The sequence below is a fragment of the Oncorhynchus clarkii genome, chromosome 5 (genome assembly GCF_045791955.1).
Source record: "Oncorhynchus clarkii lewisi isolate Uvic-CL-2024 chromosome 5, UVic_Ocla_1.0, whole genome shotgun sequence".
NCBI classification, from domain to species: Eukaryota; Metazoa; Chordata; class Actinopteri; order Salmoniformes; family Salmonidae; genus Oncorhynchus; species Oncorhynchus clarkii.
The window spans coordinates 2,666,742-2,693,817 of NC_092151.1; the positions used below are offsets into that span (position 1 = coordinate 2,666,742).

Genomic DNA, 27,076 nt, shown 5'->3' on the forward strand with positions numbered 1-27,076 from the left:
TTACAGGTTACAGGTTATACTGTAGGTTATAGGTTATACTGTAGGTTATACTGTAGGTTATAGGTTATACTGTAGGTTACAGATTATACTGTAGGTTACAGGTTATACTGTAGGTTATAGGTTATACTGTAGGTTACAGGTTATACTGTAGGTTACAGGTTATACTGTAGGTTACAGGTTATAGGTTATACTGTAGGTTATAGGTTGTACTGTAGGTTATAGGTTATACTGTAGGTTACAGGTTATGCTGTAGGTTACAGGTTATACTGTAGGTTGTAGGTTATTCTGTAGGTTTTAGGTTGTACTGTAGGTTATAGGTTATACTGTAGGTTACAGGTTATACTGTAGGTTATATGTTATACTGTAGGTTATAGGTTATACTGTAGGTTATAGGTTATACTGTAGGTTACAGGTTATACTGTAGGTTACAGGTTATACTGTAGGTTACAGGTTATAGGTTATACTGTAGGTTATAGGTTATACTGTAGGTTATAGGTTATACTGTAGGTTATACTGTAGGTTATACTGTAGGTTACAGGTTATACTGTAGGTTACAGGTTATAGGTTACACTGTAGGTTATAGGTTATACTGTAGGTTATATTGTAGGTTACAGGTTATACTGTAGGTTACAGGTTATACTGTAGGTTACAGGTTATACTGTAGGTTGTACTGTAGGTTACAGGTTATACTGTAGGTTATAGGTTGTACTGTAGGTTACAGGTTATACTGTAGGTTACAGGTTATACTGTAGGTTGTACTGTAGGTTATAGGTTATACTGTAGGTTATACTGTAGGTTATAGGTTATACTGTAGGTTACAGGTTATACTGTAGGTTGTACTGTAGGTTACAGGTTATACTGTAGGTTACAGGTTATACTGTAGGTTACAGGTTATACTGTAGGTTATAGGTTATACTGTAGGTTACAGGTTATACTGTAGGTTACAGGTTATACTGTAGGTTATAGGTTATACTGTAGGTTGTACTGTAGGTTACAGGTTATACTGTAGGTTATAGGTTGTACTGTAGGTTACAGGTTGCCATTTGGGAACTGATTGTGTGATATGACAATTCCAGCAGCAGGCGTGTCCAGTCCACAACTGTCTGCTGATTCTTGCCAGCACTAATCTACTGTACAGTATAATGTTACAACCTCTCTTTCTCTTTCTCTCTCTCTCTCTCTCTCTCTGTCTCTCTCTCTCTCTCTGTGTGTCTCTCTCTGTGTGTCTGTAGGTTATATACTGTAGGTTATAGGTTATACTGTAGGTTACAGGTTATACTGTAGGTTACAGGTTATACTGTAGGCTATAGGTTATACTGTAGGTTATAGGTTATACTGTAGGTTATAGGTTATACTGTAGGTTACAGGTTATACTGTAGGTTATAGGTTATACTGTAGGTTACAGGTTATACTGTAGGTTACAGGTTATACTGTAGGCTATAGGTTATACTGTTGGTTACAGGTTATACTGTAGGTTATAGGTTATACTGTAGGTTACAGGTTATAGGTTATACTGTAGGTTATACTGTAGGTTATAGGTTATACTGTAGTTTATAGGTTATACGGTAGGTTACAGGTTATAGGTTATACTGTAGTTTATAGGTTATACTGTAGGTTACATGTTATACTGTAGGTTACAGGTTATACTGTAGGTTATAGGTTACAGGTTATACTGTAGGTTGTACTGTAGGTTATAGGTTATACTGTAGGTTATAGGTTATACTGTAGGTTATAGGTTATACTGTAGGTTATAGGTTATACTGTAGGTTACAGGTTATACTGTAGGTTACAGGTTATACTGTTGGTTACAGGTTATACTGTAGGTTATAGGTTATACTGTAGGTTATACTGTAGGTTATAGGTTGTACTGTAGTTTATAGGTTATACGGTAGGTTACAGGTTATAGGTTATACTGTAGTTTATAGGTTATACTGTAGGTTACATGTTATACTGTAGGTTACAGGTTATACTGTAGTTTATAGGTTATACTGTAGGTTACATGTTATACTGTAGGTTACAGGTTACAGGTTATACTGTAGGTTATAGGTTACAGGTTATACTGTAGGTTATAGGTTATACTGTAGGTTATAGGTTATACTGTAGGTTATAGGTTATACTGTAGGTTACAGGTTATACTGTAGGTTATAGGTTATACTGTAGGTTATAGGTTATACTGTAGGTTATAGGTTATACTGTTGGTTACAGGTTATACTGTAGGTTACAGGTTATACTGTAGGTTATATGTTATACTGTAGGTTACAGGTTATACTGTAGGTTATATGTTATACTGTAGGTTACAGGTTATACTGTAGGTTACAGGTTATACTGTAGGTTACAGGTTATACTGTAGGTTACAGGTTATACTGTAGGTTATAGGTTATACTGTAGGTTACAGGTTATACTGTAGGTTACAGGTTATACTGTAGGTTGTAGGTTACAGGTTATACTGTAGGTTATATGTTATACTGTAGGTTACAGGTTATACTGTAGGTTATAGGTTATACTGTAGGTTACAGGTTATACTGTAGGTTACAGGTTACAGGTTATACTGTAGGTTACAGGTTATACTGTAGGTTATAGGTTACAGGTTACAGGTTATACTGTAGTTTACAGGTTATACTGTAGGTTACAGGTTATACTGTAGGTTATAGGTTATACTGTAGGTTACAGGTTATACTGTAGGTTATAGGTTACAGGTTGTACTGTAGGTTATAGGTTATACTGTAGGTTATAGGTTATACTGTAGGTTATAGGTTATACTGTAGGTTATAGGTTATACTGAATGTTACAGGTTATACTGTAGGTTACAGGTTATACTGTAGGTTATAGGTGATACTGTAGGTTACAGGTTACAGGTTATACTGTAGGTTACAGGTTATACTGTATGTTACAGATTATACTGTAGGTTACAGGTTATACTGTATGTTACAGGTTACAGTGTAGGTTACAGGTTATACTGTAGGTTACAGATTATACTGTAGGTTACAGTTACAGGTTATACTGTAGGTTACAGGTTATACTGTAGGTTATAGGTGATGCTGTAGGTTACAGGTTACAGGTTATACTGTAGGTTACAGAATATACTGTAGGTTACAGATTATACTGTAGGTTACAGGTTATACTGTATGTTACAGGTTACAGTGTAGGTTACAGGTTATACTGTAGGTTACAGATTATACTGTAGGTTATACTGTAGGTTATAGGTTACAGGTTATACTGTAGGTTACAGGTTATACTGTAGGTTATAGGTTATACTGTAGGTTACAGATTATACTGTAGGTTACAGGTTATACTGTAGGTTACAGGTTATACTGTAGGTTACAGGTTAAACTGTAGGTTACAGGTTACAGGTTATACTGTAGGTTATAGGTTATACTGTAGGTTATACTGTAGGTTATAGGTTATACTGTAGGTTACAGATTATACTGTAGGTTACAGGTTATACTGTAGGTTATAGGTTATACTGTAGGTTACAGGTTATACTGTAGGTTACAGGTTATACTGTAGGTTACAGGTTATAGGTTATACTGTAGGTTATAGGTTGTACTGTAGGTTATAGGTTATACTGTAGGTTACAGGTTATACTGTAGGTTACAGGTTACAGGTTATACTGTAGGTTACAGGTTATACTGTAGGTTATAGGTTATACTGTAGGTTACAGATTATACTGTAGGTTACAGGTTATACTGTAGGTTACAGGTTATACTGTAGGTTACAGGTTATACTGTAGGTTACAGGTTATACTGTAGGTTACAGGTTACAGGTTATACTGTAGGTTATAGGTTATACTGTAGGTTATACTGTAGGTTATAGGTTATACTGTAGGTTACAGATTATACTGTAGGTTACAGGTTATACTGTAGGTTATAGGTTATACTGTAGGTTACAGGTTATACTGTAGGTTACAGGTTATACTGTAGGTTACAGGTTATAGGTTATACTGTAGGTTATAGGTTGTACTGTAGGTTATAGGTTATACTGTAGGTTACAGGTTATACTGTAGGTTACAGGTTATACTGTAGGTTGTAGGTTATTCTGTAGGTTTTAGGTTGTACTGTAGGTTATAGGTTATACTGTAGGTTACAGGTTATACTGTAGGTTATATGTTATACTGTAGGTTATAGGTTATACTGTAGGTTATAGGTTATACTGTAGGTTACAGGTTATACTGTAGGTTACAGGTTATACTGTAGATTACAGGTTATAGGTTATACTGTAGGTTATAGGTTATACTGTAGGTTATAGGTTATACTGTAGGTTATACTGTAGGTTACAGGTTATACTGTAGGTTACAGGTTATAGGTTACACTGTAGGTTATAGGTTATACTGTAGGTTATATTGTAGGTTACAGGTTATACTGTAGGTTACAGGTTATACTGTAGGTTACAGGCTATACTGTAGGTTACAGGTTATACTGTAGGTTACAGGTTATACTGTAGGTTGTACTGTAGGTTACAGGTTATACTGTAGGTTATAGGTTGTACTGTAGGTTACAGGTTATACTGTAGGTTACAGGTTATACTGTAGGTTGTACTGTAGGTTATAGGTTATACTGTAGGTTATACTGTAGGTTATAGGTTATACTGTAGGTTACAGGTTATACTGTAGGTTGTACTGTAGGTTACAGGTTATACTGTAGGTTACAGGTTATACTGTAGGTTACAGGTTATACTGTAGGTTATAGGTTATACTGTAGGTTACAGGTTATACTGTAGGTTACAGGTTATACTGTAGGTTACAGGTTATACTGTAGGTTATAGGTTATACTGTAGGTTGTACTGTAGGTTACAGGTTATACTGTAGGTTATAGGTTGTACTGTAGGTTACAGGTTGCCATTTGGGAACTGATTGTGTGATATGACAATTCCAGCAGCAGGCGTGTCCAGTCCACAACTGTCTGCTGATTCTTGCCAGCACTAATCTACTGTACAGTATAATGTTACAACCTCTCTTTCTCTTTCTCTCTCTCTCTCTCTCTCTCTCTCTCTCTCTGTCTCTCTCTCTCTCTCTGTGTGTCTCTCTCTGTGTGTCTCTCTCTTTCTCTCTTTCTTTCTCTCTTTCTTATTTAGTTATTATATATCATATGATTATTGTTTGCTTAGGGTGTTAAACCCAACATCCCCCTCTCTTCTCCACTCTCCCTCTCTTCCCCCTCTCTTCCTCCTCTCCTCCTCTCTTCCCACTCTCTGCCTCCTCTCCTCCTCTCTTCCCCCTCTCTTCCTCCTCTCCTCCCCCCTCCTCCTCTCTTCCCCCTCTCTTCCTCGTCTCCTCCTCTCTTCTCACCTCCTTCTCCACTTTCCTCCCTCACTTCCCCTCTCTCCTCCTCTCCTCCCTCTCTTCCTCCACTCTCCTCCCTCTCTTCCTCCACTCTCCTCCCTCTCTTCCCCTCTCTACTCCTTTCCCCAACAGAGAGCTCAGGCAGCGTTGCAGGCGGTCAATGCAGTGCATTCTGGGAACATGGCGATGGGCGGTTCAGCATCGGGCAGTGATGGAGCCTTGATGCCAGGACAGAGCCCCGTGCTGCGCATCATTGTAGAAAACCTCTTCTACCCTGTATCACTGGAGGTCCTACACCAGGTAACCCTGACCTCTAACCTCTTCTGCCATGTATCACTGGAGGTCCTACACCAGGTAACCCTGACCCCTGACCTCTAACCTCTTCTGCCCGGTATCACTGGAGGTCCTACACCAGGTAACCCTGACATCTGACCTCTAACCTCTTTTACCCTGTATCACTGGAGGTGCTGCACCATTGCACTATGGCTCTATCTCAATAGTCCCTCCCCTTTGACCTTCTCCGAATGCTCTTTGAGAAGATGCGGAGAGAGGAATCAAGGAAAGATGAATTGAGAGGAGCCCAGATCATAACACAGAATACTGAATAAGAGTATGGTGCTAAGTAGCCTAAGAGAAATGTTTATATGAACTTGGTTTTTGTTTTGCCTCCGTAGATCTTCTCTAAGTTCGGGACGGTCCTGAAGATCATCACTTTCACCAAGAACAACCAGTTCCAGGCCCTGCTACAATATGCTGACCCGATGAATGCCCACCACGCCAAAGTGGTACATACTGACTCTATAAATGCCCACCACGCCAAAGTGGTACATACTGACTCTATAAATGCCCACCACGCCAAAGTGGTACATACTGACTCTATAAATGCCCACCACGCCAAAGTGGTACGTACTGACTCTATAAATGTCCACCACACCAGTGGTACATACTGACTCTATAAATGCCCACCACGCCAAAGTGGTACGTACTGACTCTATAAATGTCCACCACACCAGTGGTACGTACTGACTCTATAAATGCCCACCACGCCAAAGTGGTACATACTGACTCTATAAATACCCACCACAACAGTGGTACATACTGACTCTATAAATGCCCACCACGCCAAAGTGGTACGTACTGACTCTATAAATGCCCACCACAACAAAGTGGTACATACTGACTCTATAAATGCCCACCACGCCAAAGTGGTACATACTGACTCTATAAATGCCCACCACGCCAAAGTGGTACGTACTGACTCTATAAATGTCCACCACACCAGTTGTACGTACTGACTCTATAAATGTCCACCACACCAGTGGTATGTACCTCCTCACATGGGGTGGAAATGGCTAGGCTAGGTCTTTGGCTAGGTCTCTGGCTAGGTCCTTGGCTAGGTATTTGGCTAGGTCTTTGGCTAGGTCTCTGGCTAGGTCTCTGGGTAGGCCTTTGGCTAGGTCTTTGGCTAAGTATTTGGCTAGGTCTTTGGCTAGGTCTTGGGTAGGCCTCTGGCTAGGTTTTTGGCTTGGTCTTTGGCTAGGTCTTGGGTAGACCTCTGGCTAGGTCTTTGGCTAGGTCTAGGTCTTTGGCTAGGTCTTTGGCTAGGTCTTTGGTAGGCCTCTGGCTAGGTCTTTGGCTAGGTCTTTGGCTAGGTCTAGGTCCTTGGCTAGGTCTCTGGCTAGGTCTTTGGCTAGGTCTTTGGTAGGCCTCTGGCTAGGTCTTTGGCTAGGTCTTTGGCTAGGTCTTTGGCTAGGTCTTGGGTAGGCCTCTGGCTAGGTCTTTGGCTAGGTCTAGGTCTTTGGCTAGGTCTTTGGCTAGGTCTTTGGTAGGCCTCTGGCTAGGTCTTTGGCTAGGTCTTTGGCTAGGTCTAGGTCCTTGGCTAGGTCTCTGGCTAGGTCTTTGGCTAGGTCTTTGGTAGGCCTCTGGCTAGGTCTTTGGCTAGGTCTTTGGCTAGGTCTTTGGATGTCAGACAACCTGATGTAACTGTGAGGAATAGCAGCACAGCTCTAAAACATCACGCAGCAGTCAGAAGAGGCAGGAGAGAGCATAACAAAGATCTCATCCTGAAGCCGGATCTAGAGTCTGTCTATTTCTGTCCTGATGTGTTTGGATAAAAGCATTAAAATAATATCAGATATATTCCCTCTCAGCTCAGTTTAGCCCAGATAAGTCTTGGTCTCCATTACAACCCTTGGTTCTATCAATCTAGCCTTTTGGTCTTTTTCCCAATACATCCCAATACAACCCCAACCGTGCTGTAAACCAAATACAACCCCAACCATGCTGTATCAAATTTGATTGGTCACATACACATATTTAGCAGATGTTATTGTGGGTGTAGCAAAACATTACCCAAACACGCTTCAGTCTAGCTTGAGCATGAAGGGAATCAGGTGCTCGACTGAGGGACTTGATAAAAAAAACATTTGAAGAAAACATACCTTACTCCAGGATACTTCAACAGGTCACTATCCCAAAATATCTCCTCCATCTCCATGCAACACCTGGATGTAGCTAGAGCTCACAAATCTCAAATCACACACACCAGCCACCAGTGTTGTAGTCGAGTCACTAAAATCCAAGGCCAATTCGAGACACGAGTCCCCATGGCTGAAGTCTGAGTCGAGTCCAAGTCCGAGTCCCCAATGGTCGGGTCACGAGTCGAGTCCATCAATATATAATAGGTCTTATTATGCAATTGTTTCTAGTCGCCACCAGATGGCAGTTTGAGAAGAGGAGCTGGGAGGAATGGGTTCATGAACTTGCGATGACAGTTATGAGAATGAGTATACAGTGTAATATATGACTAGTTCCCTCATGAAAAGACCCAAAATATATGACTAGTTCCCTCATGAAAAGACCCAACTAATTTACTATTCATCACTAATCTCACAGGTTCTACTCAATGCCCGTGTTTCACTACTTATTTACTACATAAATTAATGGTAATTCAGGCTCTCAGCTAATTTTTTGTAAACGCCCACTGACATTGTTTTATTGTAGAGTGAAAACTAAGGGAGAAGAATAAATGCTTGTGATTAGGAAACTCATTAGGACCATACTAACTTCAGCCCACAACGTCCAGGGGGAGAGCACGCTTTACCACTAAGGGACAGTTTAGTTGGGTCAACGTAAGACAGTCTGGTGTTCCACTTGTTTGTTTCAGTAGCATGAATCGTTCCTGTTCAGACCAAGGTGAAGAACGGAATAATTGAAGGAATGAATCCAAGCCTCACTTATCACCTGTGGACGGTGGGGCTTCCAGCAAGACACAGATTACATTTGCTTTGTATCTGCATCTGATGGTCATGGTACTTCCAAGAGTACTGGGAAACAAACAAAAAAACCCAGGTCAAATCATGACGTTGTTGATCTTCAGGTCTGAAAGTCGGAGCTCTAGAAAGATGCTAGAGTTTCCAACTTAGAATTCCAAGTTGGATGACTGTTCAAAATGATTTTTCCCAGTCAGATCGTGTTTTTTAGAGTTTCTAGTTGTCTTGAACACACTGAAGTCGGAAGTGAAAGATATCCGAATTCCCAGTTGTTTTGAACACGGCATTAGTCTCAACGGAGGGAGGGAGCCTCTCATGGTCCCTGCTCTCTCCTTGCTTTCCTCCGGTGAGACTGGCCAGAGAGACACAGTCTTCCACCTGATGGCAAAACTCCAGCCACACTGCATCTGCCTCAAATTCATAGCCACATGTTTGGTGATCGACTAGCAATGCCTTGAAGATCGACCAGGTTGGCGACCACTGCCCTACAGGTTCTTACCTTTTGAGCTATTTCCCTTTTTTGTTTCTGATGAACAACAGAGGTTACATGCCCTGTGTCCAGTCCAAGTTTTTTTGAAGGAGGGGTTGGGGGACAAGGGGGTGAGATGGAGAGGTAGAGCAGTCTCCCTGGAAGGACTGCTCTACGGAGGAGCTTGTTGTTCTATATCCTCTGAGTGGTACAGTAACTGCGACATAGAGAAATGTCTTTCTCTATGTCTCAGTTTATGGAGGTCTGAGAGATATTAAAACGTAACTGTGAGCCAGTTACCATTAAATAGTTTACACAATTCTGAATACTTTGGTATACAATTGGCCCAATGAAAGTCTGTCCTTTTCAATTGGTTGATCTAACACACATTCTGTTTGTCTGTCTCTCTCCAGACTTTGGATGGCCAGAACATCTATAACGCGTGCTGCACTCTGCGTGTGGAGTTCTCCAAGCTGACCAGCCTGAATGTGAAGTACAACAACGACAAGAGCCGAGACTTCACCCGCCTGGACCTTCCCTCCGGAGACGGACAGCCCACCATGGACCCTGCTATGACCGCCGCCTTCGGTGAGATCAAACACAGTTATTACTAAGACCAAGAACAGTTAGAATTTCCCATAAGCTAATGTCACTCTTAGCCCCCCATGCTAAACAGTCTCATCCACTTCCTTTCTGTCCCCTTCACCCTTCTTCTCTGTCCATTCCATGTCCTGTCTCCTCCCTCTGTCTCATTCACAACTCGTCCAATTAGCTACTATTCTCACTCTATATAAAGCTCCTTGTGGAACTGTGACGTCAGCGAATGAGTTCTGGTGAAGGGTATAGATTGTTCGACAATACCCTGTCATCCATCTCCTGCACGGTTTCATGGTTATTCTGTTTACGGTTGAAAACTCTACCTCTTATCAGTGTTGTTGTGTTGGCTGATTTGGGTAAATAATTTCCCTTAGAATGATGTGATTTCTCCTATTACTGCCATTTAAAATGGTTAATTCCTAGCCATGTCTGTTGTTGGTTGGCTGGTTCCCTGGCTGATGATGATGATGGTGATGGTGTTCCTGTGTGTCTATGTGATGTTAATGCTATCAGCTTGGAGCACACTGCAGCACACATACATCAAAAAGAAATCTTGTCTTTTTATCATCCGATACAAAGGCCACGTTGTTCTACTGCCCACAGAACTGAGCCGCTGCTCAGTATCTCCAGCAACCCTCTGTTCAGACAGCTCTTCTGATTTATAAAGCAGCCTGGAACAACAAGATGCACCACCACCCACCCCCTTCCTAATCACACACTCACACACACACACACACACACACACACACACACACACACACACACACACACACACACACACACACACACACGCACACGCACACGCACACACACACACACACAACCCAAGGTGCGTGGTTGCTGGTGAATTCACCATTATTAAACCATGATGTCCCATTATTAAACCGTGATGTCCCATTATTAAACTTGATGTCCCATTATTAAACCTTGATGTCCCATTATTAAACTGTGATGTCAGATTATTAAACCATGATGTCCCATTATTAAACCATGATGTCCCATTATTAAACCATGATGTCCCATTATTAAACCGTGATGTCAGATTATTAAACCATGATGTCCCATTATTAAACCATGATGTCCCATTATTAAACCGTGATGTCCCATTATTAAACCGTGATGTCCCATTATTAAACCGTGATGTCCCATGATTAAACCATGATGCCCCATTATTAAACTGTGATGTCAGATTATTAAACCATGATGTCCCATTATTAAACCATGATGTCCCATTATTAAACCATTATGTCGCATTATTAATCAATAATGTCCCATTATTAAACCATGATGTCCCATTATTAAACCATGATGTCCCATTATTAAACCATGATGCCCCATTATTAAACCATGATGTCCCATTATTAATCAATAATGTCCCATTATTAAACCATGATGTCCCATTATTAAACCGTGATGTCCCATTATTAAACCGTGATGTCCCATTATTAAACCATGATGTCCCATTATTAAACCATGATGTCCCATTATTAAACCGTGATGTCCCATTATTAAATCACAGTCAACTGGTTCAACCAACCGTCATCATGTGTTGTTGTTGAGACACCTAGCTCTCTGCTGTCCTGAGGAGGAAACTGGTTGGTTCTGTAGAGTAGAGACTGCGTCCCAAATGGCTAAATTCCCTATATTGATCACTATATGGGCACTGGTCAAAAGTAGTGCACTATGTAGGGAATAACGAGCCATTTGGGACCTAACTCTCCTGTCTGTGAGAGTGAAATGCTTGTCTGGACTGAGCCTGTGAACATTCTTCTTTAATAAACTGTGAACCTTCCAACATTTTAATTTCCTGTACTGCCATTCCAACAACTCCCTCTATGAGGAAATTGAAATGCAGTGTTCCGTTTGGGATTGCTTTGTGTTGTTTTGAGGGGCAAAAAGAAGAATGTGTTTTATGGAATTTCACAGATTGTAGGGGGCTTGAATTTGGAATCTCAGCATTGAATATTCAGAATGTTGTGAATGGTTACTTTTATACAGTAGGGGAGAGTGGGATAAGTTCATCCACCCTTGTTTCTTGGAAACTTTACACAAAATTAATAATTTGACCAAATATTTAGGCAGATGTCATAATTTCATGGAGTTTGTGAAGGAGAAACCAGATGGAAAAACTGGTAAGCAAGTTAGGCTCAAAAGATAGTCAAGTCAAGGTCAAATTATTTATTATTAGAGGAGTCATAATGCTTATGGGACGGCAGGGTAGCCTAGTGGTTAGTTGCAAGTTCGAATCCCCGAGCTGACAAGGTACAAATCTGTCATTCTGCCCCTGAACAGGCAGTTAAACCCACTGTTCCTAGGCCGTCATTGAAAATAAGAATTTGTTCTTAACTGACTTGCCTAGTTAAATAAAGGTTAAATAAACATATACCAAAAGTATATTTTGCAAACTACCGTTCAAAAGTTTGGGGTCACTTAGAAATGTACTTGTTTTTGAAAGAAAAACACATTTGTCCATTAAAATAACATAAAATTGATCAGAAATACAGTGTATGTCACGCTGGTATAAAGGGTCGGGAGACAGGCGCAACAATGTGTAATAGGGTTTATTATTATACCCAAATTACACACAGCACAGGTACTCACACCCACCAACAGACATTGTAACAATAATCGATAGGACAATGATAAACCAAGGACACACTTATACAATCACTAATCAGTGGGAATAGGGGCCATGTGTGAGTAATGAATGTTCAGGAGGGATCCGTGACAGTGTAGACATTGTTAATGTTGTAAATTACTATTGTAGCTGGAAACAGCAGATTTTTTATGGAATTAAGCCTGTGTTAAACAAGTATTTGTTAGGTGTTAAGCCTGTGTTAAACAAGTGTTTGTTAGGTAAGGAGTGTTTACCCCACTCTCCCCTATGTGTCTTTGTGGTCTAAGGAGTGTTTACCCCACTCTCCCCTATGTGTCTTTGTGTGGTCTAAGGAGTGTTTACCCCACTCTCCCCTATGTGTCTTTGTGTGGTCTAAGGAGTGTTTCGACTGATTTGCTCTTTGGGGTTTAGGGTGGGTTAACAAGGCTTTATAATACACACTTGATTAATTGATTGATTGATTTGTGTTTCCAGGTGCTCCAGGTATCATCTCTTCGCCTTATGCTGGGGCAGCAGGTTTTTGCCCCACAATCGGATTCTCCCAAGCAGGTAGGTACACCCCACTATCACCCTCCTCCTGCCCCATACCCCCAAATATAGGTAGGTATCACCCTCCTCCTGCCCCATACCCCCTATATAGGTAGGTATCACCCCACTATCACCCTCCTCTGGCCCCATACCCCCTATATAGGCAGGTATCACCCTTCTCCTGCCCCATACCCCCTATATAGGTAGGTATCACCCTTCTCCAGCCCCATACCCCCTATATAGGTAGGTATCACCGTCCTCCAGCCCCATACCCCCTATATAGGTAGGTATCACCGTCCTCCAGCCCCATACCCCCTATATAGGTAGGTACCACCCTTCTCCTGCCCCATACCCCCTATATAGGTAGCTATCACCCTCCTCCAGCACCCATACCCCCTATATAGGTAGGTACCACCCTTCTCCTGCCCCATACCCCCTATATAGGTAGCTATCACCCTTCTCCTGCCCCATACCCCCTATATAGGTAGGTACCACCCTACTATCGCCCTCTTCCAGCCCCATACCCCCTATATAGGTAGGTACCACCCCACTATCACCCTCCTCCAGCCCCATACCCCCTATATAGGTAGGTATCACCCTCCTCCAGCCCCATACCCCCTATATAGGCAGGTACCACCCCACTATCACCCTCCTCCAGCCCCATACCCCCTATATAGGTAGGTATCACCCTCCTCCAGCCCCATACCCCATATTGGTAGGTACCACCCCACTATCACCCTCCTCCTGCCCCATACCCCCTATATAGGTAGGTATCACCCTCCTCCAGCCCCATACCCCCTATATAGGTAGGTACCACCCCACTATCACCCTCCTCCAGCCCCATACCCCCTATATAGGTAGGTATCACCCTCCTCCAGCCCCATACCCCCTATATAGGTAGGTACCACCCCACTATCACCCTCCTCCAGCCCCATACCCCCTATATAGGTAGCTATCACCCTTCTCCTGTCACATACACTCTATATAGGTAGCTATCACCCTCCTCCTGCCCCATACCCCCTATATATGTAGCTACCACCCCACTATCACCCTCCTCCAGCCCCATACTCCCTAAGTAGGTAGGTAGGTAGGTAGGTAGGTAGGTAGGTAGGTAGGTAGGTAGGTAGGTCCAAAGACAGACATAGCCCCTCAGACCACACCATCCCCATTGAATTGTGTTTTAGTCCTTATATTTCTATTGGTACATCACCACCATCATCCTCCTCCTCCCACTCCCAGGCTGCGTCTCAAATTCAGACCCCTTCACTTTTTACACATTTTGTTACATTACAGCCTTATTCTGAAATGTATTCAATTGTTTTTTTCCCCTCATCAATCTGCACACAATACCCCATAATGACATCACACTACCCCATAATGACATCACAATACCCCATAATGACATCACAATACCCCATAATGACATCACACTACCCCATAATGACATCACAATACCCCATAATGACATCACACTACCCCATAATGACATCACACTACCCCATAATGACAAAGTAAAAACTAGTTTAAAAAAAAAAAAAAAAAATCGAATTTATTAAACATTTTAAAAAAACTTAAACATTACATTTATATACAGTTGGGCAAAAAAGTATTTAGTCAGCCACCAATTGTGCAAGTTCTCCCACTTAAAAAGATGAGAGAGGCCTGTAATTTTCATCAAAAATAAGTATTTGGTCAAAGGGTCTGAATCCTTCCCGAAGGCTCTGTGGTACACTGCTTTTGTCAGTGGGGCAAAATAAGCCTAAATAAGTTCAGGAGTAAAATTGTGTTTAAAAACTTCTTACGGATAGTCGGGACAGTCACGTCCCACTTGGGCAAAAACCAGGGAAAATGCAGCAAACTTTCATTAAATCACACATGTAAGATACTCAATTAAAACTCGTTGTGAATCCAGCCAACATGTCAGATTTTTAAAAGGCTTTTCGGCGAAAGCATAAGAAGCTATTATCTGATGATAGCACAACAGTAAACAAAGAGGGTAGCATATTTCAACCCTGCAGGCGCTACACAAAACGCAGAAATAAAATATAAATCATGCCTTACCTTTGACGAGCTTCTTTTGTTGGCATTCCAATATGTCCCATAAACATCACAAATGGTCATTTTGTTCGATTAATTCCGTCCATATATATCCAAAATGTCCATTTATAAAGCGCGTTTGATCCAGAAAAAAACAGCTTCCAAAAAACGCAACGTCACTACAAAATAGTTCAAAAGTTGCCTATAAACTTTGCCAAAATATTTCAAACTACTTTTGCAATACAACTTTAGGTATTTTTAAACGTTAATAATCGATCAAATTGTAGACGGGGTGATCTGTGTTCAATACAGAAAGACAACAAACCAACGCTACTTTTCATGTCTTGCACAACTCTCAACAGTGTTATGCAGTTCCTAATTGGCCTACTTCGTCATTGCACAAATTAATAACCTCAACCAAATTCCAAAGACTGGTGACATCCAGTGGAAGCGGTAGGAACTGAAAACAAGTTCCTAAGAAATATTGTTTCCCAATGAGAACTCAGTGAACAGACAGAGACCTCAAAAAAACAATCTGAATGGTTAGTCCTCTGTGTTTTGCCTGCTACATAGGTTCTGTTATACTCACAGACATGATTCAAACAGTTTTAGAAACTTCAGTGTTTTCTATCCAAATCTATTAATAATATGCATATCTTATATTCTTGGCATGAGTAGCAGGAAGTTGAAATTAGGCACGCTATTTATCCAAAAGTGTCAAGTTGGCTGGATGTCCTTTGGTTGGTGGACCATTCTTGATACACATAGGAAACTGTTGAGCGTGAAAAACCCAGCAGCGTTGCAGTTCTTTCTTTTTGTTACTTTTACCCCTTTTTTGTGGTATCCAATTGTCTCATCGCTGTAACTCCCGTATGGACTCGGAGAGGTGAAGGTCGAGAGTCGTGCCTCCTCTCCCTCCTATGACCCTGGGCCCTCCTCCCCTCCCTCCTATGACCCTGGGCCCTCCCCCTCCTCCTCTCCCTCCTATGACCCTGGGCCCTCCCCCTCCTATGACCCCGGGCCCTCCCCCCTCCTCCCCTACCCCTCCCCCTCTCCCTCCTATGATCCTGGGCCCTCCTCCCCTCCCTCCTATGACCCTGGGCCCTCCCCCCTCCTCCCCTCCTCCTTCTGACCAAGGGCCCTCCCTCCTCCTATGACCCTGAGTCCTCTCCCTTCTCCAGTCGGCCCGCCCTTTGACCTGCTCTCATGCGTGCCCTCAGGTCTGTCCATGCACACGATGGCAGGAATGGGACCCCTCGTCTCGGGACGGATGACCCTGCACGGCATGGCGCCCACCGCCGTTCACTCTGTTCTCCTTGTCTCCAACCTCAACCCCGATGTGAGTGACCCCCTGTGACCCTGTCAATATCCCCTCTATCCTCATTGTTTTCGTCCCTAATGGCTCCCTATTCCCTATATAGTGTACTACTTTTGACCAAGGCACAATGGGTTTTGTGTCTAAAGTAGTGCACTACATAGGGTATAGGGGGCCATTAGGGACTTAACGTGTTGAATAGAATTCTGCTGGGTCTTATTGGATTCTTCAGATAAGCAGCATTAGGGCTGAGCTACTGCTGCCTGGCTGGCTGTTTGGGTGGCTGGCTGGCTGCCTGGCTAGCTGGGTGCCTGACTGGCTGGTTGGGTGGCTGCCTGGCTAGCTGGGTGGCTGGCTGCCTGACTGACTGGCTGGGTGGCTGGCTGCCTGGGTTGCTATCTGGGTGGCTGGCTGCCTGGGTGGTGGCTGTCTGGGTGGGTGGCTGCCTGGATGGCTGGCTGGCTGGGTGGGTGGCTGCCTGGGTGGCTGGCTGGCTTGCTGGGTGGCTGGCTGCCTGGCTGGGTGGCTGGCTGCCTGGCTGGCTGGCCCTATTCCCTATATAGTGTACTACTTTTGACCAAGGCACAATGGGTTTTGTGTCTAAAGTAGTGCACTACATAGGGTATAGGGGGCCATTAGGGACTTAACGTGTTGAATAGAATTCTGCTGGGTCTTATTGGATTCTTCAGATAAGCAGCATTAGGGCTGAGCTACTGCTGCCTGGTTGGCTGGTTGGGTGGCTGGCTGGCTGCCTGGCTAGCTGGGTGCCTGACTGGCTGGTTGGGTGGCTGCCTGGCTAGCTGGGTGGCTGGCTTCCTGACTGGCTGCCTGGATGGCTGGCTGGCTGGGTGGGTGGCTGCCTGGGTGGCTGGCTGGCTTGCTGGGTGGCTGGCTGCCTGGCTGGCTGGCTGCCTGACTGGCTGGGTGGCTGGCTGGCTGCCTGGCTAGCTGGGTGGCTGCCTGGCTAGCTGGGTGGCTGGCTGGCTGGCTGGCTGGCTGGGTGGGTGGGTGGGTGGCTGGCTGGCTGGGTGGCTGGCTGCCTGGCTGGGTGGCTGGCTACGTCTGATGATGCCATCAATATGAGACAAGGAAAGGAAATGGAACAGGCTTGGTTGGCTACTGAGACAATTTAATTAGAGAGCAATGTATATCACACCACACCAGTCTTAACTTAACCAGCTGACTGACTTCCTCATTCTTCTACCTCTTTCTCCCTGCAGAGCATATCACCACACGAACTGTTCATCCTATTTGGTAAGGAGACTTGGATTTATTATTGGCTGAAATATATTTATTAGATTTCATAAAGACAAGCATTGAGATGGGACAAATGTAGTAATGGCTTTGGTTGTTAGGCACTGCATAGCCTGCGTGTGTGGCTACCGTGGTTACCGTGACTAACAGTAACCACGGTAATCTGTGATTGGCTGATAAGGATACTTCCTGTCTAACCACTCATCCGGAATCCTCTCTGTTCTGTCAGTCAACACACACACACACACACACACACACACACACACACACACACACACACACACACACACACACACACACACACACACACACACACACACACACACACCTCTATCTCCCTCTAACACACGGGACTAAACAATGCAGAGAAGTAATGTACTGTATGTGCCTCACACCTCTCTGCCCTCCCCCTTCTATCTCTCTCCCCCCTCCTCTCCCCCTTTCTCTCTGCCATCCCCCTTCTCTCTCTCCCCTCCCTCCCTCCTCCCCCCTTTCTCTCTGCTTCCCTTCTATCTCTACCTCCTCTCTATCTCTCTCTCTCATCCCCCCATTTCTCTCTCTCACCCCCTTTTCTCTCTCTCTGACCCCCCTTCTATCTCTCCCTCCTCCCTTCTCTCTCTGCCCCCCATTCTCTCTCCTTTCTCCCTTCTCGCTGTCTCTCTCTGCCCCCCTTCTATCTCTCCTCCCCCTTCTCTCTCCCTCCCCCCTTCTCTCTCTCTCTGACCCCCTTCTATCTCTCCCTCCCCCTATCTCTCCTTCCTCCCCACTCTCTTTGCCCCCCCTTCTATATCTCCCTCCCCCCTCCCTCTCCTCCCCCCTCTCTCTCTTCCTCCCCTCTCCTCCCCCTCTCGCTCTGCCCTCCTATCTCTCCCTCCCCCCTCCTCCCCCTCTGCTCTCCTTCTATCTCTCCCTCCCCTCCTTCTCTCTCTCTCTAGGGGTGTATGGTGATGTGCATCGGGTCAAGATTCTGTTCAACAAGAAAGAGAATGCCTTAATCCAGATGGCCGACGCTACTCAGGCACAGCTTGGTGAGAGAACAGATCCTACTGTTATACTGAGAGGACAGATCCTACTGTTACACTGAGACAACAGAACAGATCCCACTTACACTGAGAGAACAGAACAGATCCCACTGTTACACTGAGACAACAGAACAGATCCCACTGTTATACTGAGACAACAGAACAGATCCCATTGTTATACTGAGACAACAGAATAGATCCCACTGTTATACTGAGAGAACAGATCCCACTGTTATACTGAGACAACAGAACAGATCCCACTGTTATACTAAGACAACAGAACAGATCCCATTGTTATACTGAGACAACAGAACAGATCCCACTGTTATACTGAGACAACAGAACAGATCCCATTGTTATACTGAGACAACAGAACAGATCCCACTGTTATACTGAGACAACAGAACAGATCCCATTGTTATACTGAGACAACAGAACAGATCCCACTGTTATACTGAGACAACAGAACAGATCCCACTGTTATACTGAGACAACAGAACAGATCCCACTGTTATACTGAGAGTACAGATCCCACTGTTATACTGAGACAACAGAACAGATCCCACTGTTATACTGAGACAACAGAACAGATCCCACTGTTATACTGAGACAACAGAACAGATCCCACTGTTATACTGAGACAACAGAACAGATCCCATTGTTATACTGAGACAACAGAACAGATCCCACTGTTATACTGAGACAACAGAACAGATCCCACTGTTATACTGAGAGTACAGATCCCACTGTTATACTGAGACAACAGAACAGATCCCACTGTTATACTGAGAGTACAGATCCCACTGTTATACTGAGACAACAGAACAGATCCCACTGTTATACTGAGAGAACAGAACAGATCCCACTGTTATACTGAGACAACAGAACAGATCCCATTGTTATACTGAGACAACAGAACAGATCCCACTGTTATACTGAGACAACAGAACAGATCCCATTGTTATACTGAGACAACAGAATAGATCCCACTGTTATACTGAGAGAACAGATCCCACTGTTATACTGAGACAACAGAACAGATCCCACTGTTATACTAAGACAACAGAACAGATCCCATTGTTATACTGAGACAACAGAACAGATCCCACTGTTATACTGAGACAACAGAACAGATCCCATTGTTATACTGAGACAACAGAACAGATCCCACTGTTATACTGAGACAACAGAACAGATCCCATTGTTATACTGAGACAACAGAATAGATCCCACTGTTATACTGAGAGAACAGATCCCACTGTTATACTGAGACAACAGAACAGCTCCCACTGTTATACTGAGACAACAGAACAGATCCCACTGTTATACTGAGAGTACAGATCCCACTGTTATACTGAGACAACAGAACAGATCCCACTGTTATACTGAGACAACAGAACAGATCCCACTGTTATACTGAGACAACAGAACAGATCCCACTGTTATACTGAGACAACAGAACAGATCCCATTGTTATACTGAGACAACAGAACAGATCCCACTGTTATACTGAGACAACAGAACAGATCCCACTGTTATACTGAGAGTACAGATCCCACTGTTATACTGAGACAACAGAACAGATCCCACTGTTATACTGAGAGTACAGATCCCACTGTTATACTGAGACAACAGAACAGATCCCACTGTTATACTGAGAGAACAGAACAGATCCCACTGTTATACTGAGACAACAGAACAGATCCCATTGTTATACTGAGACAACAGAACAGATCCCAGTGTTACACTGAGACAACAGAACAGATCCCACTGTTATACTGAGACAACAGAACAGATCCCATTGTTATACTGAGACAACAGAACAGATCCCACTGTTATACTGAGACAACAGAACAGATCCCACTGTTATACTGAGATAACAGAACAGATCCCACTGTTATACTGAGACAACAGAACAGATCCCATTGTTATACTGAGACAACAGAACAGATCCCACTGTTATACTGAGAGAACAGATCCCACTGTTATACTGAGACAACAGAACAGATCCCACTGTTATACTGAGACAACAGAACAGATCCCACTGTTATACTGAGACAACAGAACAGATCCCATTGTTATACTGAGACAACAGAACAGATCCCACTGTTATACTGAGACAACAGAACAGATCCCACTGTTATACTGAGAGTACAGAACAGATCCCACTGTTATACTGAGACAACAGAACAGATCCCACTATTATACTGAGACAACAGATCAGATCCCACTGTTACACTGAGAGAACAGAACAGATCCCACTGTTATACTGAGACAACAGAACAGATCCCATTGTTATACTGAGACAACAGAACAGATCCCATTGTTATACTGAGAGTACAGATCCCACTGTTATACTGAGACAACAGAACAGATCCCATTGTTATACTGAGACAACAGAACAGATCCCATTGTTATACTGAGACAACATAATAGATCCTACTGTTATACTGAGAGTACAGATCCCACTGTTATACTGAGACAACAGAACAGATCCCACTGTTATACTGAGACAACAGAACAGGTAAACATACAAACGAATGTGAAAATATGATATCATAACATATTATGATAATTTATTATATCTCTATAAAATGTTCAGACTAAGGAATTAGACACTATTTTAGTTTGGTAAATCACTAAGTGCTGGTTTACCAGACACACATTTAAACTAGTCCTGGACTAAAAATAGAATCTCCATTGAAAGGGCTTTTTAGTCAAGGCTTAATCTGTCCAGGAAACCAGTCGTAAACGGAAACAGTCTGTACACTTCTCTGACCTGGCCCCTTCGCCTCTCCCTGGTTCTCTAATCTACTGCAAATGGCCAGCAGACATGCTTAGCTAGCTGTGTCAGGCTGTACTGTGTCTGACTGTCTCGTCTCCTCCAGCAATGTCCCACCTGAACGGCCAGCGGCTGCACGGCAAGGTGATCAGAGTGACCGTCTCTAAGCACCAGACGGTCCAGCTGCCCAGGGAGGGACAGGAAGACCAGGGCCTCACTAAAGACTTCAGCGGCTCCCCGCTACACCGCTTCAAGAAGCCTGGATCCAAGAACTTTCAGAACATCTTCCCTCCCTCTGCCACCCTCCATCTATCCAACATCCCGTGAGATTCACTATACCTCCCTCCTCTCCAACTATACCTCAGAAAATCTTCCCTCCCTCTGCCACCCTCCATCTATCCAACATCCCGTGAGATTCACTATACCTCCCTCCTCTCCAACTATACCTCAGAAAATCTTCCCTCCCTCTGCCACCCTCCATCTATCCAACATCCTGTGAGATTCACTATACCTCCCTCCTCTCCAACTATACCTCAGAACATCTTCCCTCCCTCTGCCACCCTCCATCTATCCAACATCCCGTGAGATTCACTATACCTCCCTCCTCTCCAACTATACCTCAGAAAATCTTCCCTCCCTCTGCCACCCTCCATCTATCCAACATCCCATGAGATTCACTATACCTCTCTCCTCTCCAACTATACCTCCTTCCTCCCCCTCTCTCCAACTATACCTCCCTCCTCTCCCTCTCCAACTATACCTCCCTCCTCTCCCTCTCCAACTATACCTCCCTCCTCTCCCTCTCTCCAACTACACCTCCCTACTCCCCCTCTCCAACTATACCTCCCTCCTCTCCCTCAACTATACCTCCCTCCTCTCCCTCTCCAACTATACCTCCCTCCTCTCCCTCTCCAACTATACCTCCCTCCTCTCCCTCTCCAATTATACCTCCCTCCTCTTCCTCTCCAACTATACCTCCCTCCTCTCCCTCTCCAACTATACCTCCTTCCTCTTCCTCTCCAACTATACCTCCCTACTCCCCCTCTCCAACTATACCTCCCTCTTCTCCCTCCAACTATACCTCCCTCCTCCCCCTCTCCAACTATACCTCCCTCCTCCCCCTCTCCAACTATACCTCCCTCTTCTCCCTCCAACTATACCTCCCTCCTCCCCCTCTCCAACTATACCTCCCTCCTCCCCCTCTCCAACTATACCTCCCTCTTCTCCCTCCAACTATACCTCCCTCTTCTCCCTCCAACTATACCTCCCTCCTCCCCCTCTCCAACTATATCTCCCTCTCCAACTATACCTCCTTCCTCCCCCTCTCCAACTATACCTCCCTCCTCTCCAACTGTACCTCCCTCCTCTCCAACTATACCTCCCTCCTCTCCAACTATACCTCCCTCCTCTCCAACTATACCTCCCTCCTCTCCAACTATACCTCCTTCCTCTTCCTCTCCAACTATACCTCCCTACTCCCCCTCTCCAACTATACCTCCCTCCTCTCCCTCTCCAACTATACCTCCCTCCTCCCCCTCTCCAAACTATACCTCCCTCCTCTCCCTCTCCAACTATACCTCCCTCCTCCCCCTCTCCAACTATACCTCCCTCCTCCCCCTCTCCAACTATACCTCCCTCCTCTCCCTCTCCAACTATACCTCCTTCCGCCCCCTCTCCAACTATACCTCCCTCTCTCCAACTACACCCCCTCCTCCCTCTCTCCAACTATACCTCCCTCCTCCCCCTCTCCAACTACACCTCCCTCCTCCCTCTCTCCAACTGTACCTCCCTCCTCCCCCTCTCCAACTATACCTCCCTCCTCTCCCTCTCCAACTGTACCTCCCTCCTCCCCCTCTCCAACTATACCTCCCTCCTCTCCCTCTCCAACTATACCTCCCTCCTCTCCCTCTCCAACTGTACCTCCCTCCTCCCCCTCTCCAACTGTACCTCCCTCCTCTCCCTCTCCAACTATACCTCCCTACTCCCCCTCTCCAACTATACCTCCTTCCTCCAACTATATCTCCCTCCTCCCCCTCTCCAACTATACCTCCCTCCTCTCCAACTATACCTCCCTCCTCCCCCTCTCCAACTATACCTCCCTCCTCCCCCTTTCCAACTATACCTCCCTCCTCTCCCTCTCCAACTATACCTCCCTCCTCTCCCTCTCCAACTATACCCCCTTTCGCCCCCTCTCCAACTACACCTCCCTCCTCCCTCTCTCCATCTATACCTCCCTCCTCCCTCTCTCCAACTATACCTCCCTCCTCCCCCTCTCCAACTATACCTCCCTCCTCCCCCTCTCCAACTGTACCTCCCTCCTCCCCCTCTCCAACTGTACCTCCCTCCTCCCCCTCTCCAACTATACCTCTCTCCTCCCCCTCTCCAACTATACCCCCCTCCTCCCCCTCTCCAACTATACCGCCCTCTTCCCCCTCTCCAACTATACCCCCCTCCTCCCCAACTATACCTCCCTCTTCCCCCTCTCCAACTATATCTCCCTCTATACCTAGCTTCATGCTGAATGGACATCTGAAAGGCTAGGTAGGCCAATAGATTAGCTCCATGCTGAATGGACATCTGAATGCCTAGGTAGGCCAATAGACTAGCTCCATGCTGAATGGACATCTGAATGCCTAGGTAGGCCAATAGACTAGCTCCATGCTGAATGGACATCTGAAAGCCTAGGTAGGCCAATAGACTAGCTCCATGCTGAATGGACATCTGAAAGCCTAGGTAGGCCTATAGACTAGCTCCATGCTGAATGGACATCTGAAAGGCTAGGTAGGCCAATAGATTAGCTCCATGCTGAATGGACATCTGAATGCCTAGGTAGGCCAATAGACTAGCTCCATGCTGAATGGACATCTGAAAGCCTAGGTAGGCCAATAGACTAGCTCCATGCTGAATGGACATCTGAAAGCCTAGGTAGGCCTATAGACTAGCTCCATGCTGAATGGACATCTGAAAGCCTAGGTAGGCCTATAGACTAGCTCCATGCTGAATGGACATCTGAAAGCCTAGGTAGGCCAATAGACTAGCTCCATGCTGAATGGACATCTGAAAGGCTAGGTAGGCCAATAGATTAGCTCCATGCTGAATGGACATCTGAAAGCCTAGGTAGGCCAATAGACTAGCTCCATGCTGAATGGACATCTGAAAGGCTAGGTAGGCCAATAGATTAGCTCCATGCTGAATGGACATCTGAAAGCCTAGGTAGGCCAATAGATTAGCTCCATGCTGAATGGACAGCATTAAAAGAAGGTAATATAAGGATAAATAGATTACTTTCCATGCAAAATAATAGTGTGTAACAAGATGACTTTAGTTAAATGTAAGGAATCCCAACACTGGTCACAGGAGAACTGTAGCCAGGTTTTATTAAGATAAGGGTTGGTAGATTAGGAACCGTTTGTTTTCAAAAGCATTATTTCCATGAAGTTGCTGCAGGGGGTGCTGAGATGTAGGCCGGGGTAGGGGTAGCCAGGTGGAACGCATGGCCAGTCGTGGAAAAATGCTTATTGAAACTATCGATTATCGTGGAGTTATCGGTGGTGACAGTGTTTCCTAGCCTCAGAGCAGTGGGCAGCTGGGAGGAGGTGTTCTTATTCTCCATGGACTTTACAGTGTCCCAGAACCTTTTGGAGTTTGTGCTGCAGGATGCAAATTTCTGTTTGAAAAAGCTTGCTTTTGCTTTCCTAACTACCTGTGTATGTTGGTTCCTGACTTCCCTGAAAAGTTGGCTATCACGGGGGCTATTCGATGCTAATGCAGTCCACCACAAGATGTTTTTGTGCTGGTCGAGGGCAGTCAGGTCTGGAGTGAGCCAAGGGCTGTATCTATTCTTAGTTCTACATTTCTTGAATGGAGCATGCTTATTTAAGACGGTGAGGAAATCACTTAAAAAAGAAAAAAACTACTGACAGAATGAGGTCAACGTCCTTCCAGGATACCCGGGCCAGGTCGATTAGAAAGGCCTGCTCGCTGAAGTGTTTCAGGGAGCGTTTGACAGTGATGAGGGGTGGTCCTATTGGGCAAGTTACCGCAAGGTGGTCTATTTCAGTGGAGATAATATACATGATGTTAATACTTTCCTTGCTTTGTAAACCGTCCGTCTCCGTCCAACAGCCCGTCTGTAACAGAGGACATCCTAAAGGACCTTTTCTCTGGACCTGGATACACAGTCAAGGCCTTCAAGTTCTTCCAGTGAGTTCTCTTTCAGACACCTACAGTACTTCTACTTCTTCAATACATCTGCAATACACAGCATACGTGTTCTAACGAGTGTAAACCTAGAGCAGGTCTTGTATGTTTACATCTATCTAGAACAGGGCTCTCCAACCATGTTCCTGGAGAGATACCATCCTGTAGGTTTACATCTATCTAGAACAGGGCTCTCCAACCATGTTCCTGGAGAGATACCCTCCTGTAGGTTTACATCTATCTAGACCATTAGCTCTCCAACCCTGTTCCTGGAGAGATACCATCCTGTAGGTTTACATCTATCTAGTCCAGGGCTCTCCAACCCTGTTCCTGGAGAGATACCATCCTGTAGGTTTACATCTATCTAGTCCAGTGCTCTCCAACCCTGTTCCTGGAGAGATACCGTCAGCCTAGTATCTGCAGTCTGCCGAATATCACATTCAACATGAATAAACATTAGACATGGCAAAATGTATAGAATTGCAAGAAAATTAACTCCACTCCACTTTCTCTGCACTATACTCATGATTTTGAATGCATTTTCATTTGGAGATCTATTTATCTATCCACCCACCTACCTATCTTATCCTGTCTGTCTGTCTGTCTGTCTGTCCTCTCAGGAAAGACCGGAAGATGGCTCTGATCCAGTTGGGTTCAGTGGAGGAGGCCATCCAGGCCCTGATCGACCTCCACAACCACGACCTGGGAGAGAACCATCACCTCCGCGTGTCCTTCTCCAAGAGCACCATCTGACCCGCCTGAACCCCCACTTCCCCACCCCTAAGGCCCCACTCCTGGGCTGGGCTAGCGGGAGTGAGGGACAGAATGACCCACTTTGACTTAAAAACAACAGACAATTGACTAGTTTAGATGATATTGTTGAGTAATAGACTACTGTAATGCAAGGCCTTCAGATAGAGACAGAGCTGGTCTGGAAGGAGTGATGGTTGATTTATTCAGGGCAGGGAAGAGAACAGAGAGTCGGGATGAGTTGGCATGGTGCATCATTAAATCCTTAAATAGGACCCTATCCTATGGGATGGGAGAGAGGTATTCAACTCTCCTTTATCTGGCATTATAGGACCCTAACCCACGGGATGGGAGAGAGGTATTCAACTCTCCTTTATCTGGCATTATAGGACCCTAACCCACGGGATGGGAGAGAGGTATTCAACGCTCTTGGGAGGTTTCTGCCAAGTATACCACAGACACACCTATACCACAGACACACAAGTATACCACAGACACACCAATCATTGAATACTTGACACTTAGCCCTGCTATACAATCAAGTTGCACAATATGCATGAGTTATGAAAGCTCACCTGCAACTCACCACCTACAGACCCACCACCAACAGACCCACCACCAACAGACCAACCACCTAGACCCACCTACAGACCCACCTACAGACCCACCACCTACAGATATACCTAAAGACCAACCACCAACAGACCCACCACCTAGACCCACCTACAGACCCACCTACAGACCCACCACCTACAGACCAACCACCTAGACCCACCTACAGACCCACCACCTACAGACCCACCACCTACAGACCCACCACCTACAGACCCACCTACAGATCCACCTATAGACCAACCACCTACAGATCCACCACCTACAGACCCACCTACAGACCAACCACCAACAGACCCACCACCAACAGACCAACCACCTAGACCCACCTACAGACCCACCT

General features: G+C 44.9%; 1 protein-coding gene across 3 annotated transcripts in view; it reads left to right on the plus strand.

Moving 5' to 3' along the window:
• Positions 1–26,840, plus strand: part of LOC139408254 (polypyrimidine tract-binding protein 3-like) — a 96,680-nt gene extending 69,840 nt beyond the window's left edge. For all 3 annotated transcript variants that reach the window (XM_071151935.1, XM_071151934.1, XM_071151936.1), the window contains exons 5-14: positions 5,411–5,578; positions 5,953–6,063; positions 9,433–9,607; positions 12,708–12,782; positions 16,019–16,137; positions 17,334–17,367; positions 18,303–18,395; positions 21,278–21,494; positions 25,297–25,374; positions 25,992–26,840. In XM_071151935.1, coding sequence (XP_071008036.1) covers positions 5,411–5,578; positions 5,953–6,063; positions 9,433–9,607; positions 12,708–12,782; positions 16,019–16,137; positions 17,334–17,367; positions 18,303–18,395; positions 21,278–21,494; positions 25,297–25,374; positions 25,992–26,124 — 1,203 coding nt within the window. In that variant the 3' untranslated portion in view covers positions 26,125–26,840. The remainder of the gene's footprint in view (positions 1–5,410; positions 5,579–5,952; positions 6,064–9,432; positions 9,608–12,707; positions 12,783–16,018; positions 16,138–17,333; positions 17,368–18,302; positions 18,396–21,277; positions 21,495–25,296; positions 25,375–25,991) is intronic.
• Positions 26,841–27,076: the final 236 nt, after the last annotated feature.